We start from the raw sequence: 13,031 nt of genomic DNA, 5'->3' as shown, positions 1-13,031 counted from the left end.
TGAAACAAAATTTCGTTTCTTTTGTTTACCCAAGTACACGAAAGAAATGACAATAAATTGTTCCGGATTCTTGATTCTGTGACCACTAGATGGCAGAGGAAGTGTCCCCAAATGAGGACAACAGGTCTAAGTTGAGCAGAATTAAGTATTATGATGCAGGGAAGCCAAAATGTAATGTCCCCATATGAGAACGCTGGGTCTCAGGAGGCTATTACGCCATCACAGGTAACATACCCATATCCAACTTGGCTTTTTTTACTGAGATGTCATTTAGTGGTGGTAATCCTCGCTTTGCACCGTTTTGATCTGTGGAAAAACAAACAAAAAACAATATTTTGAACCACCCGATTGCAGTTTTAAGCTGCACTAAGCAATCATTTTTTTAATATAAATTTATTTCTGATTTCTCCCAATTTAGTGGCCAATCGATCCCTATTTTAGTTCAAACACCCACCCTCGTACTGCATGCGTTCGCCAACTGTATCTCTCCGGCCGGCAATCTCGAAGGAGACGCCTCCCCACTTTTGTGACAAGGCGAATCCAGGCCGAACCGCTACTTTTTCCGACACACACAGAGATGCATTCATGTGACGAACACAAGCCGACTCCGCCCCCCTCCCGAAGACAGCGTTGCCAATTATTGCTGCTTCATCGAGTCCGGCCATAGTCGGATCTGGCGAGACCGGGGCACGAACCCCAGTCCCCAGTGGGCAACTGCATCGACACAAAGCCGATGCTTAGACCACTACACCACTAAGCAATCATTTTGATGATAATGATTAATCAAATGTTCTCTGTAATGTGAAAGCACTGCTAATACTGCCAATCCCACTGAGAATCAATACCCCAGTCTACAATTTTCCTTAACATTCATCTCATTGTTTTAATTTTGCCAGCCTGGCAAAGCACAGGTCCCTCTCTGGTTGAGTCCCAGCTTCTCTCACCAGACACCCTCCAATTAAACCACAGGCAAGGTGCTAGCGACTTACAAGTTCAGAATACTATCACTATCTGTTCAAAGCAAAACGGCTGAGAGTCAAACAAAGAGTCACCAGTGAAGAGATTCAAACATCTACCAAGCCAAAAAGACCCAAGTAAGCATCTCAGAAATTGGTGGCCCAAACCAGGGCTAAAACACAAGCGTAAATCAGACTTGCATTTGTTACAATTTGGCCATCATAAGTAGATGTAACCCCTTGAAAGAGATGGGAGAGACAGGCAGGGAGAGGTGGCGAGTAACATGACTTAGTTGTGAGTGTCAATTTTGGAGTCTCTATAGCCCTACTATCTACACCCTAGCAGTCAGAAATTGCTTAAAGCAGCTTTAAATACAAAGTTGTATAGAAGGTAAAGTACAAAGTTAAGTAAAGGAAAAAATAAAGTAAAATACAAAGTAAAGAACAAAGTTGAGTTAAATACACAGTAAAGGACAAATTTAAATACAAAGTACAAAGTAAAGAACAGAATTTCGATTCAGTCTTTACCAATGCTGTTTCCATGGGCCTTAACAGGTAGAGAGATGATCTGGATGGGCTGTGAGTTGGGCCGGTTAGTTTGCAGCTGGTTAGATGACATTGAATATGCGACAGGGCTCTGAACATTGGACAGGGTCACTATGTTGTTGTTGATCTGCTGCACCTGGGGCCTATGGACAACACCAGGTATGATCTTGGCTGGAGTCATACGCTGCAGACCTGCTGTGAAAAAGAAAACAAGTCATACACAAACACACGACGGTAGAAAGACCCTTTGTTTCTGTGATGTTCAATCATCTGCAACGCCTCAATAACCTGAATAAAAAGTTGAACATTTCCATCTAAAAAAATTACCTGGAAGTATTGTGAATGATGTTCCTGGAGGATACTGTTTGCCGAGAGAGGCAATCAACTCTGCATTTGGTAGTTGTGGCGGTGACACAATGAAGCCCTGAGAAGAATGTTCATGTCATGTTCATGTCTTCAGTTTAACCAGCAGACCATATAATGAATTCTACTTTCAGACTAACTTTAAAATTAAACATATGTATTACCAATTGACTATACTGTCAACATAATATGACCGTGCATGACATTGTAATGATACTTGGCTTAACAGAGAGGAAATGTTCCCTCAAGTGAAAAGAAAAGTGGCAAAACCTGGTTATTAACAATCACAGGCTGCGGCATTATCGTCGTTATACTGGGAGCGACACTCTTCACTCCCTTCCCAGGTACGTTGGATGAGAGCACGATCTGCGTCGACGGCCTGGTAGGTGTCGCAGTGAGAGACGCTATTCTGGGTTGTTCTTCCTCAGTTCTCTGAACAGGTGGAGGGATAGCCTTCTCTGTACTTTGGTTACTAACTGCAACAGAAACACACAAAGATCGAAGGAAGCTCTTCCCACAGTCTGTGCTGTTCTACAATGTATGCAAACATTGACAGAAAAATATTTGCCAGTGGTTGTGTGTGACAGTACCAGAGGGGTCTAACGAGAGCAAAAATGCCAGCAAAATGTAGAAAACCAAATGGGGCTCATTTTTCTTGACGCTGCCTTTGAACACTATTACAGATTTTACCTTTAGCCATTCATTTACCTTGGCCACACATACCAATATTTTTCATGTGCTGAAAATTAAAATATACATAAAAATTTGTAACCAGAAGAAAAAAATGTTGCAATGGAATAATGGCATCACAATGTTCAGCTGCAAACTTTTCCCAGAATATAGCTTTAAGCTGACAGAGGTCATTTTGAAAACAATACTACTTTTTCAGCCTTTTATTTCAAATACTACATATCTAGAAACAAATCAAAATTAGTGTAAGGGAACATCGATGTCAGTTTTCCATATCAAGCAGACATCGCTTGGGTCTCATTGATGGATTCTAAATTAGAAAGTGATTCAATGAGCAGAAGTGGTTTAAATTGATTTCAAGGGGACATGTCTGATGACACCCAACAGACTGAGCAGGGATTTATCCCAGTGTGTCTGAGAGGGAACAGAAGCAAGATATGGTAAAAACTCAACACTAGCATGTTCCTTTAGAAGATGTGACATACTGAGTTCTCCAACAAAGATGGGCTCGTCGTCGTCATCGTCATCTACCAAGTTGACTTGCACGACTTGTTTCTGCCATGGCTCCAGTTCCTCCTCCTCACATTCCATAAAGAGTTCAGACATTTTGGACCTGTAAGAGAACATCAAAGGTCTTCAACCTGCCAGTGGCTCAGTGCATCACGGAAGGGAACCTTTTCTATAATAACACTTGTGTCACATGCAGCAAATTGCTATGACTTATGGCACTAACTTACTCCAACTACTATTGTCTGAACTGAAATGATGACACAAACTACTCAGTGACTGAAAGGGGGGGGGGAATTCAAGTTGGAAACTTAACCTGCTCTTTTACAGAAAAACACCCATTAAAAGCATAGGCAGAAGACCTGATCTGAGAGACAACATATACAATTCTCTTATTTCAAAGAGTAATAGGCCACCTTCTTCAGCCCTACTGACATACAGTCAGTACGTTTACGTGATGTTAGAAAAAGTGGATTTATTGTGTTAGTCCGACTAAAACTGGACTTTTAAAATACATGTAAACGTGTTAGTCCGGCTGAAATCGTACTAAATTGAATTTCTCGAAGTTGGACTAATACACCTAGATAATGCGGTTGGGGATCAATTTACTCTGGCATGTATACGCTCCAATCGGCCCCGAACTGGCCTAGGCGCATGTTCCATAGTTCCCGCGGCGGTCTTTCACCCGGAAGTCGGAACAGCGTAGTGTCAACAGTATCAACATGGCGAGTGCGACAACCACGCATTTCTGGACAGACGAGGAGATGAACTTTATGTTGTATCAGCTAAAGGAGTTGAATATCCTAAAGTACATGGATGGAAGGAGAACGCAGAATGGCGAACTATTTAAGAAAGTGGCGGAAAAGTTGGATGAAGCGGGATTTTAAAAAACGCCCGAGCAAATCCATGTTCAGTGGAAGCACCTCAAACAGGCCTAGTACAATGCAAAGAAAAACAACCAAACCAGTGGCCACAATCCAGTTTCATGCCCACAAGAGGACGCTGACCTTTGTCCCAAGCCGTAGAGCATGGCGTGGACATTGGTTTTAATAATTCCGTCTCAGGGTAGTTGCTGGTACCATTAAGCCAACATAATAAATAATAATAAAGTGTAGAGTACGTATGAAATGCACAGCGCTGTAAAGTTGTCCATGTTTTCACCGCTCGACACGGAACCCGCTTGCTAACTTGTTTATCGCTTGTTTGGTATGTGACGCAATAGGTCAACTGGAAGAAGGTCCAATAGCAACCAGCTGAAAGGGGGCATATCGGCACCTATCGTACCGGGGTCGGACATACTTCCATCAATAAATCGATTCTCCCCCAGTTCTTGTATACTGGGACAACGACAGTAGTCCAATTACATGGCCTAATCGAGCTATAACCGTAGCTCGGCTTAACTGTGCACGTAAACACAGTGAGCGTTACAGAGAAAATTGCATTCAACAGACAAGCCCGGTTTTAGCATTAGGCCTATTTCCAGTAGATCGTACTGACCACACCAAATATTGTCTGTACCAACGGTGTTTGACATCAGTTCCACAAGTGAGTTCATATGAACATACATAAGTAATTGACTTGCAGATCATTCATGTCTGTAAAAAGTGTGTTACTTGCTGGTGCAACCCACAACGTATAGATACCTACTCTACTGATAATTAAACAAGGTTGTAAGAAGAAGATACTATCATTTGTCTCTCTGAAGTTTAAATTGTTTAAAAATCGTATTATAGTTGTTAAAATATTAATTTTGGTGTCAGTTGTTTCCTGACAGACATACCAACATATGCAATGCATCAACATCTCAATTGGGTATTTATCCTGACAGAATACTACTATACTTTCGGCAAACAAACCTCTCGGAACCATGAACTCGAGAGTGCAGTGCGGGTCGCCTCACCCTGACATCCTGGCGAATTTTAGACTACTGCAAATGAGCCAGTTCCAAGGCAAACACAGTTGGCTATCAAGATAAACAGATATTACATGAAATATAAAAATCCCAGCCAGACGGAATATACCTTTCTGCAAACGTTGTTTAGACCTGTGGTAGATAAATACACAATAACAATGTGGCAAAGTGAACACACTGTGACGTCATAGTAGACTTTATGCTTCACAAACACTGCTGTGTTTCCCTTTTTCTCCCAATTTTAGTGGCCAATCGATCCCTATTTTAGTTCAAACACCCACCCTCTTACTGTATGCGTTCGCCAGCTGCATCTCTCTGGCCGGCAGTCTCGAAGGAGTCGCCTCGCCAATTTTGTGACAAGGCGACTCCAGGCCGAACCACTGCTTTTTCCGATACACCCATGTGACGAACACAAGCTGACTCCGCCCCCCCTCCTGAAGACAGTGTTGCCAATTGACCTTTCGCAAAGTCCCGCCCCCCTTAGTTACTGTTGCTATGCCCGTCAAGCATTTCAGACCTATCCAGGAAGTAGCCGGAAAACACCAAAACATGAAGGAAGAAATCAGCGCATTGTGTGGGTAAAAGTAACAGTAATAATACGTTAGCTGTATTAGCTATCAATCATAGCTAGTAGCTGGCTTAGCTTGGAGCAGACAGGTGTTTGTGTTGATTCTGGATGGATTAAGCTGGCCATGGGGTCTGCTATACTGCCAAATCTACTGCCCACATTGCACTTCTTGCGTTCTGGGTTTTGGGAAGGGAAAGAAAATGAAACCCCTCCAAACTTTTCACATATCTAGTATCCGATTTGCAGTTCCCATAGGCACACCGTTTCAGCATTTTGTTGTGTGTTTGAAGCTTGACGGACCGTTGCTAAGGCAGGATTGGACCAGCACCACTCTGGGGCGGTACTTCGCGAAAGGTCAATTGCTGCTTCATCGAGTCCGGCCATAGTCAGATATGACGAGACCGAGGCGCAAACCCCGGTCCCCAGTGGGCAACTGCATCAACACAAAGCCGATGCTTAGACGGCTACACCACCGCGGACCCCTGGGAAAATTATGTTAAACAATATATTGAGATGAGAAAAAGAGAACAAATCTCTGACCAAGGCACTCCGTGTAATTAAAATGTCTTTATTGAAACTTAGATATATCCAAAAAGGACCTAAAAATGCCCATGCGTAGCGGCTCGGGCCTTCTTCAGGGCACAGTGAGACAAAACAGGAGTGAATGGTTTTTGTGCAGGCACAGAGCACAGGTGTTAATTGCTTGATTGGATCTAGAGCAACCAATTACTAAGACCTGCCCCTCACACAGATCCTAGAGAGCAGTCACGTGCCAAACACAGTTCTTTGTAAAAAGAAAACAAAAAAAAACAGATTAAGTGTACACACACCCACAACTATATCACAATAACGATACATGTTCACAGTGACTCGGAAAGACAGTAGACTATAAATTAGACAGTTTTACAAAAAAGGCCTATAGTCCATCTCCTCGTTCAAACCTGGATATTCCATTGCCTTAAAATTCCAGATCCAAAAAGTTTCCTGCTGCAGCAACTTTTTCAATCTGTCCCCCCCACGTACAGATTTCTTTATTATCTCAATACCCTGCACTCTTAAGGATGAAGGGTCGCTATGGTGTATTTCTCTATAGTGTTTGGCCATTGGATAATCTTCATTGTTGATCCTTATTGCATATTTGTGTTCAGAAAAACGTTCTTTTAATTTCCTCTTTGTCCTACCTACGTAAAAGCATCCACATGGGCACTGTAGGCGATGCACAACAAACTCAGAATTACAATTAATAAAGCCATTGGTTTTGTATTCTTTTTGGGTTTTCAGGTCAAGGAATGTCTTGCACTGAATGACACCCACACAGTGTTTACATGACCCGCACTTATAAGTTCCCCAAAGGTCTTTATGCAACCATGTTTTTTCTTTTGAGCCTGGCAGGTAACTCCTGACAAGTTTGTCTTTTATAGAAGGTGCTTTTCTGAACACTTATGGGTGGATTTGGGAAAATTTCCTTTAGAAGCGGATCACTATTAATCATTTTCCAATTGGACCTGATTATTTGTTTCATCAGACTATAGGCCTTTTTTGTAAAAATGTCTAATTCATAGTCTACTGTCTTTCCGAATGAACATGTACCTTTATTGTGATATAGTTGTGGGTGTGTGTATACTTAATCTGTGTTTTTGTTTTCTTTTTACAAAGAACTGTGTTTGGCATGTGACTGCTCTCTAGGATCTGTGTGAGGGGCGGGTCTTAGCAATTGGTTGCTCTAGATCCAATCAAGCAACTAACACCTGTGCTCTGTGCCTGCACAAAAACCATTCACTCCTGTTTTATCTCACTATGCCCTGAAGAAGGCCCGAGCCGCTATGCGTGGGCATTTTTAGGTACTTTTTGGATATGTCTAAGTTTCAATAAAGACATTTTAATTACACGGTGTGCCTTGGTCAGAGAGATTTGTTCTCTTTTTCTCATCTGAAACTACCAACCTTGGACCAAAGAGCACCCAACAAATATATTACTTAACTACAGAGAGGACTGAGCACGCCACTGACTCCAAACATATGAAACAATATATTGATTCTACTTTCAGTTGTCCCAGACGTATCCAGCATTGTCCCAAATTGTCTTTATGCATGCTCAATAATCCAGGTTAGGAAATCACACAAAGGTGAATCAGCTCATCTGGACACAACGTTTATTGAGAGAAATGTTTCATCACTCATCCAAGTGACTTCGTTAAGTCTCAAAAGACTGCAGGTATCCCCCACCCTTATGAACAGAGTTGCATAACAACCGAAACCAACGATTGCTTTCATATGCAAACAGGCGCGACCATTAACTAGAGTTTCAATGGCCATGTGTACTATTCACAGAGGACGGGGGAATAGTAGGCCGACGGTTGGTTGTCGGCCAATGTCGGGCCATCCGTGATTCAAGATTCTTTATTTGTTACGTCTCATTATACAAGTACATGAGAGTAAAATTCTTGTGTTGGGGCTCCTCGACACTGCAGCAACAATAGTAATAACGACAAAACAGAACCAAAAAGCATTAATAATAATAAATAGTGTGCGGTATATGTAAGGTGGTGTGTGTGTGTGTGTGTGTGTGTGTGTGTGTGTCTAGTTTTTGCGGTGTGTCCGGCACCGTTGGCACTAGTCGGACCCGTCAGCAGCATTTCGGCGGAGCCCGTCGGTGAGAGACATCACTCTGAATGGCTGTTCAGCTTAGCGAATCAGCGCACAAGAAGAGAAACGGAAGTCGCGAAAGGAAGCAAACGATGAAGTCAAGAGGCCACACACAGAAGGCTCTGAACAGGAAAGCCAAGCGAAATCTTTAAAATCGGAGGTTTCATTTGTCTACAGCTCTCCACACAGGTTCGGGAAAGCCCCTTGAGTCTGTCGCTGCAGTGTCCATGATTTCACCCATTTAATGTGATTTCTCTGTAAAAAGGCGGAGGTTAGCGGGCTTTTTTTCTGGCCAGTGTTAAAGTGGTACAAGAGAAACCCTGGGCTCTTCACATTTGTTGTGCAACATGTGCAGTCAACCTGAGAGCTTGGCTCAGAGGTACTCGAAAGTCAATGCCACTTGCAGTCCCAACAATATGGCGAGAACAGACGGACCACGTGACAGACTGTTACTCCTATCTGTCCAATGTATCTGACTTATCTGCTACTACTACTCCTACTTTCAGCTGCTCCCGTTAGGGGTTGCCATAGCGGATCATCCGTTTCCATCTCTTCCTGTCCTCTGCATCTTCCTCTGCTACACCAGCCACCTGCATGTCCTCCCTCACCACATCCATAAACCTCCTCTCTGGCCTTCCTCTTTTCCTCTTCCCTGGCAGCTCCATATTCAGCATCCCTCTCCCAATATACCCAGCATCTCTCCTCCACACATGTCCAAACCATCTCAATCTTGCCTCTCTTGCTTTGATCTGGCTTCTCTACTAAAAATAAGAAATCTATCGAATACCCCAATCTGCCTTCAGCCATGACACCAGTGCCATATGATGACAGTTTGCCAGTACCGAAGCCCCCAGCGACATGGATCCTAGATGAGGCAGATGAAGATGCCACAACACATGAACCAGATGTGGAAAACAACACTAATCCAGATGCTGAACCCTTTCTACCAGGATTCTCCCTGTATAGAGAATTACGAGGCAGCCGCCTCCGTCAACTTCTGTCCCACCTCAAGCTCTCAACGGGGGTCGTCTTGAAAAACACAATTTTCTAACGAGCGTTGCACTCGGTGGATGTCATTTTTAACTGCAATTGCGGCATTACACCGTCGCCGATGTGTTGGCGCTGTATCATCAGCACAGTGCACCTGGAAAGGCGCTGCCAAAACTGCCAGAGGAAAAAGTATTTTCCAAAAGGTTCCAGTTGTGAAAAGCGTAAATTAAAGCAAAGTCTTTTATGTTACACTTATGTTCAACTACACTGCAAGAGGTCCCATGTGAACTTTAAATAAAAACAACAGCTTATTTTATACTTGATTTAATTCTAAACAACTTTGCTGTTAAGTGTATAAATTAACACATTAACAAATGTTGTTGTATTTAATTTAATGTTGAACAGGGCACCTTTATTTTTTAAATAAAATGTGCTTTAACGTGATAATTGTCATTTTCGTTAATCATAAAATTATTAGAACTCCTAAAATATGTTGCTTGTAAAAGAAGAAGTGTTTGCTTAAGCCAGTTGAAGGCACAGTACACATGCACATGTGTGCGCATGATCAGATGGTACCACCTCCGCCTTCTGAGCCAGGAAAAACTCTGTATACCTGGTTATCCTCACCTGACAACACAGCCAGAACTAAATGACCTGGTCAGAGACTTAGATTTGTCAAAAGCTAAAGCAGAACCACTTGGTTCAAGATTGCAAGGATGGTGTTTTCTGTCACTGGGTACAAAAATGTCTTTTCTTTTGGATCCATCAAGGACATTTGACAAACTTTATGCAGGCTGAAAACCTCTGTTTCTGCACTGACATTGATGGATTGTTCATGGCTTTGGGTTGTACGCATGACCCACAACAATGGCGTCTTTATATAGATTCATCCAAGTTAAGCCTGAACGCTGTCCCGTTACACAACGGCAATGTCCACCCTTCAGTACCCATTGGCTATGCAGTACACATGAAAGAAACCTATAATAACATGGAATTGCTGTTGAAACACATGCAGTACAACGATTACAGTTGGAACATGTGTGGTGATCAAAGTATTGGCACTGCTACTAGGAATGCAGCTCGGATAAACCAAGTGCTGCCGTTTCCTTTGTGAATGGGACAGCCGTGCTAAAAAGTCACATTACACTAAAAAGAAGTGGCTGCGCCGTAAGCATTTCGTTCCAGGGCAGAAAAGTGTGGCGCATAAACCATTTGTCGACCCAACAAAGATATAACTGCCTCCTCTTCATATAAAACTGGGGATTGATGAAACATTTTGTGAAAGCAATGAACAAAGAAGGTGATGGACTTCGCTATTTGAGACAGATGTTTCCAAGAATAACTGATGTCAAGATTGAGGAAGACATTTTTGTTGGCCCACAAATCAGACAGGTCATCAATGACGGAGTTAGAAGATCTGCTAGTGGGGCCAGAGAAAATAACATGGAAGGCATTTAAGGATGTTGTTGAGAATTTTCTTGGCAAGTACAGAGCACTAAATTACACTGAGCTGCCTGACAACATGCTTAAAGTATACAAAACCATGAAGTGCAACATGTCATTGAAAATTCATTTTCTGCATCACACTTGGACTTCTTTCCTGCTGATCTTGGTGCAGTCAGTGATGAATATGGTGAAAGGTTTCACCGGGACATTGCGACCATGGAAAAGAGATATCAGCGCAACTGAAATCCATCAATACTGCCCGACTGTTGTTGGACACTGACACGAGAGGCACCAGATGCTGAGAACAAACGAAAATCTGCTGCACAACATTTTAAACTCAGTTGAACTAACACAATGTGTCAGCATCATTGTGCAACTGATCATGTTAAATTCAATAACATTTATTTTAAGGTTTCTCCAGATTCCTAAGTGACACAGCAAATCTGAAATGATTTTTGTGTTCAGCTTGACATAGTCTATCATAATCTCTTCTCTTTTTTTTTCAGGGAGCAAAACGTTTGAAAAAAAATCTGTTGTTCAGTGGAAATGGAAAATTTATCGATAACAAATTCATATTTCGTGGTATACGAAAAACTTGTACACATTGTCTTCCTCCATACTTGTCCATGAAACTACGATAACATGTACAAGGGAGACAATTAAGTGAAAAACATTTATTTCTCTCGACTTGTCTGTGAATGTTCTCATTCATCCAGGTCATGGTTATCCAGAGGAGTTGCATCAAGTGCAACTGGACTTGGTATGTATCTGTGAAGACGTTTCGCCTCTCATCCAAGAGGCTTCCTCAGTTCGTGCCTTTCTGACTAGACCAAGCTAGTCTGAAAGGCTACATGTGCACTGAAGTCTCTTGACATCAGTGCACATGTTCTCGTGGCAAAACCAACAACCGCTGATGTGTGACCGACCACCACAACTACTCAACAGGGGACTGCAAACTGATTTCCATGTGCATCACGTCATGCACTGCTCACATTCACCACGACAAAATACAAAAGTTATTATCTTTATTATTATAAATACTACTATATTTGTATTTATATTCTTTCTTTGCTTTTGTTATGACCATTGACTGTGAAGGTCTAAGGTTGCTTCTACTTGCTTGGTGTGACGGCACGCTTGCAACGTGCTTTTGCACCATCTCTTAACATCTGTATGCTTCCCAACTTTGGGAAAACGAAATCCGCCCGCACGCACGCGTCGCGCGACCGCAGCCTCATCTGGAGTTGGTCCTCGCGTCAACAATATGGCCGCCGATCACCTTTGCCGGATGTTGTAACGCCCCCCCCTCTCAACCAGCGGAAACAGAAGCTAACCACAGCGACACCTGGAGGCCGCCGGTGGCGGTGGCCTCCGGCGTTTTATAATCTTCATATTTCTACTTTTAAAAAAAAGAAATCAGCACGTTATTACGCGGTTGGTTATAAATGTATCGGGCAATTCATATCGCGCAAATAAACCGGGCCGACGCAATAACGTTAAATCGCGTCGTATTGCAATTTCTCGCAGCTGGCGCCAGGCCAGCTTCCGTTCACCAGTCAATATTAGCATAGCTAAGCTTAGCGCACGGTCGTTAGCGTGCTTATCCGGGCAGGACGTCCATTTGTTTTCAAACCTCTTCTCTGCGCGACGGGTTTTGTTCAACAAATGTCGCGCCAGACACACCCCGGGTATTAGTTTCAGCCCGCTTTCACCTTCTCGTCAACATTACTGCCGCGTCTACAGCCGCGTTATACACGTTAGCTCGTCTAGCTAGCTAGCTAGCCTGCCAACTAGCCCAAGCAGCGCTGCTGCGGTCAGGGGTGCCTGTGCGGGACAAAGACCGCAGTCAAAGCGAACGCGTTCTTCTTACCTTCCTTGAAACCCAGCAGTCAACCTTCACAACGAGGGGATTCGGGCGGCCCTCGGCACAAACGGGGATCTGTCGATAAACCCGAGGTGGAGGTAGGATGTTTGCGGGCAGACCAGCAGCCGGAGCAGGCCGAAGAATACGTCCCCCAGCCTCCGCAAGACTGCAAGTTACGCCCACTTCAGGTGACGTCACTTCTTTCGAAAAGTTGCCCGACCTTATGACGGCTTTCCGGCTCGGCTGTTTGCAAATGGCGGCGTTCTCGTCCTCCTTCGTATGTTCAGACCTGTTTTGATTGGCTACTGCAAGAGGAAAACAATAATTGTGAAGGACAAATTAACTTTAAAGAATAAGATGTTGCGTTCAACGAGCGTTTAAGATGCAGAATTTGCATAAATAATTGAGTATAAAACGCAGAATTTTTATAAAGAATGAAACGCACAACTAATTATTGACAGATCAAACAACCCGTGATTAAAAAAAAAAATTTTTTTTTTTAAAAATGATAAAGTTTATCACATTACTGTAGCGACCGGAAAGG

General features: G+C 43.0%; 1 protein-coding gene across 1 annotated transcript in view; it reads right to left on the bottom strand.

Annotated features, from left to right (window-relative positions):
* Positions 1 to 12,502, bottom strand: part of znf280d (zinc finger protein 280D) — a 40,146-nt gene extending 27,644 nt beyond the window's left edge. The window contains exons 1-6 of the mRNA XM_056278582.1: positions 12,494 to 12,502; positions 3,041 to 3,168; positions 2,136 to 2,341; positions 1,830 to 1,926; positions 1,485 to 1,697; positions 235 to 306 (exon numbers count right to left, since the gene is read on the bottom strand). Coding sequence (XP_056134557.1) covers positions 235 to 306; positions 1,485 to 1,697; positions 1,830 to 1,926; positions 2,136 to 2,341; positions 3,041 to 3,161 — 709 coding nt within the window. The 5' untranslated portion in view covers positions 3,162 to 3,168; positions 12,494 to 12,502. The remainder of the gene's footprint in view (positions 1 to 234; positions 307 to 1,484; positions 1,698 to 1,829; positions 1,927 to 2,135; positions 2,342 to 3,040; positions 3,169 to 12,493) is intronic.
* Positions 12,503 to 13,031: the final 529 nt, after the last annotated feature.

This window comes from Lampris incognitus, chromosome 4 (genome assembly GCF_029633865.1).
Source record: "Lampris incognitus isolate fLamInc1 chromosome 4, fLamInc1.hap2, whole genome shotgun sequence".
Classification (NCBI taxonomy): domain Eukaryota; kingdom Metazoa; phylum Chordata; class Actinopteri; order Lampriformes; family Lampridae; genus Lampris; species Lampris incognitus.
The sequence above is the reverse complement of the archived record's forward strand: the minus strand, read 5'-3'. Positions and strand labels throughout refer to the sequence as shown.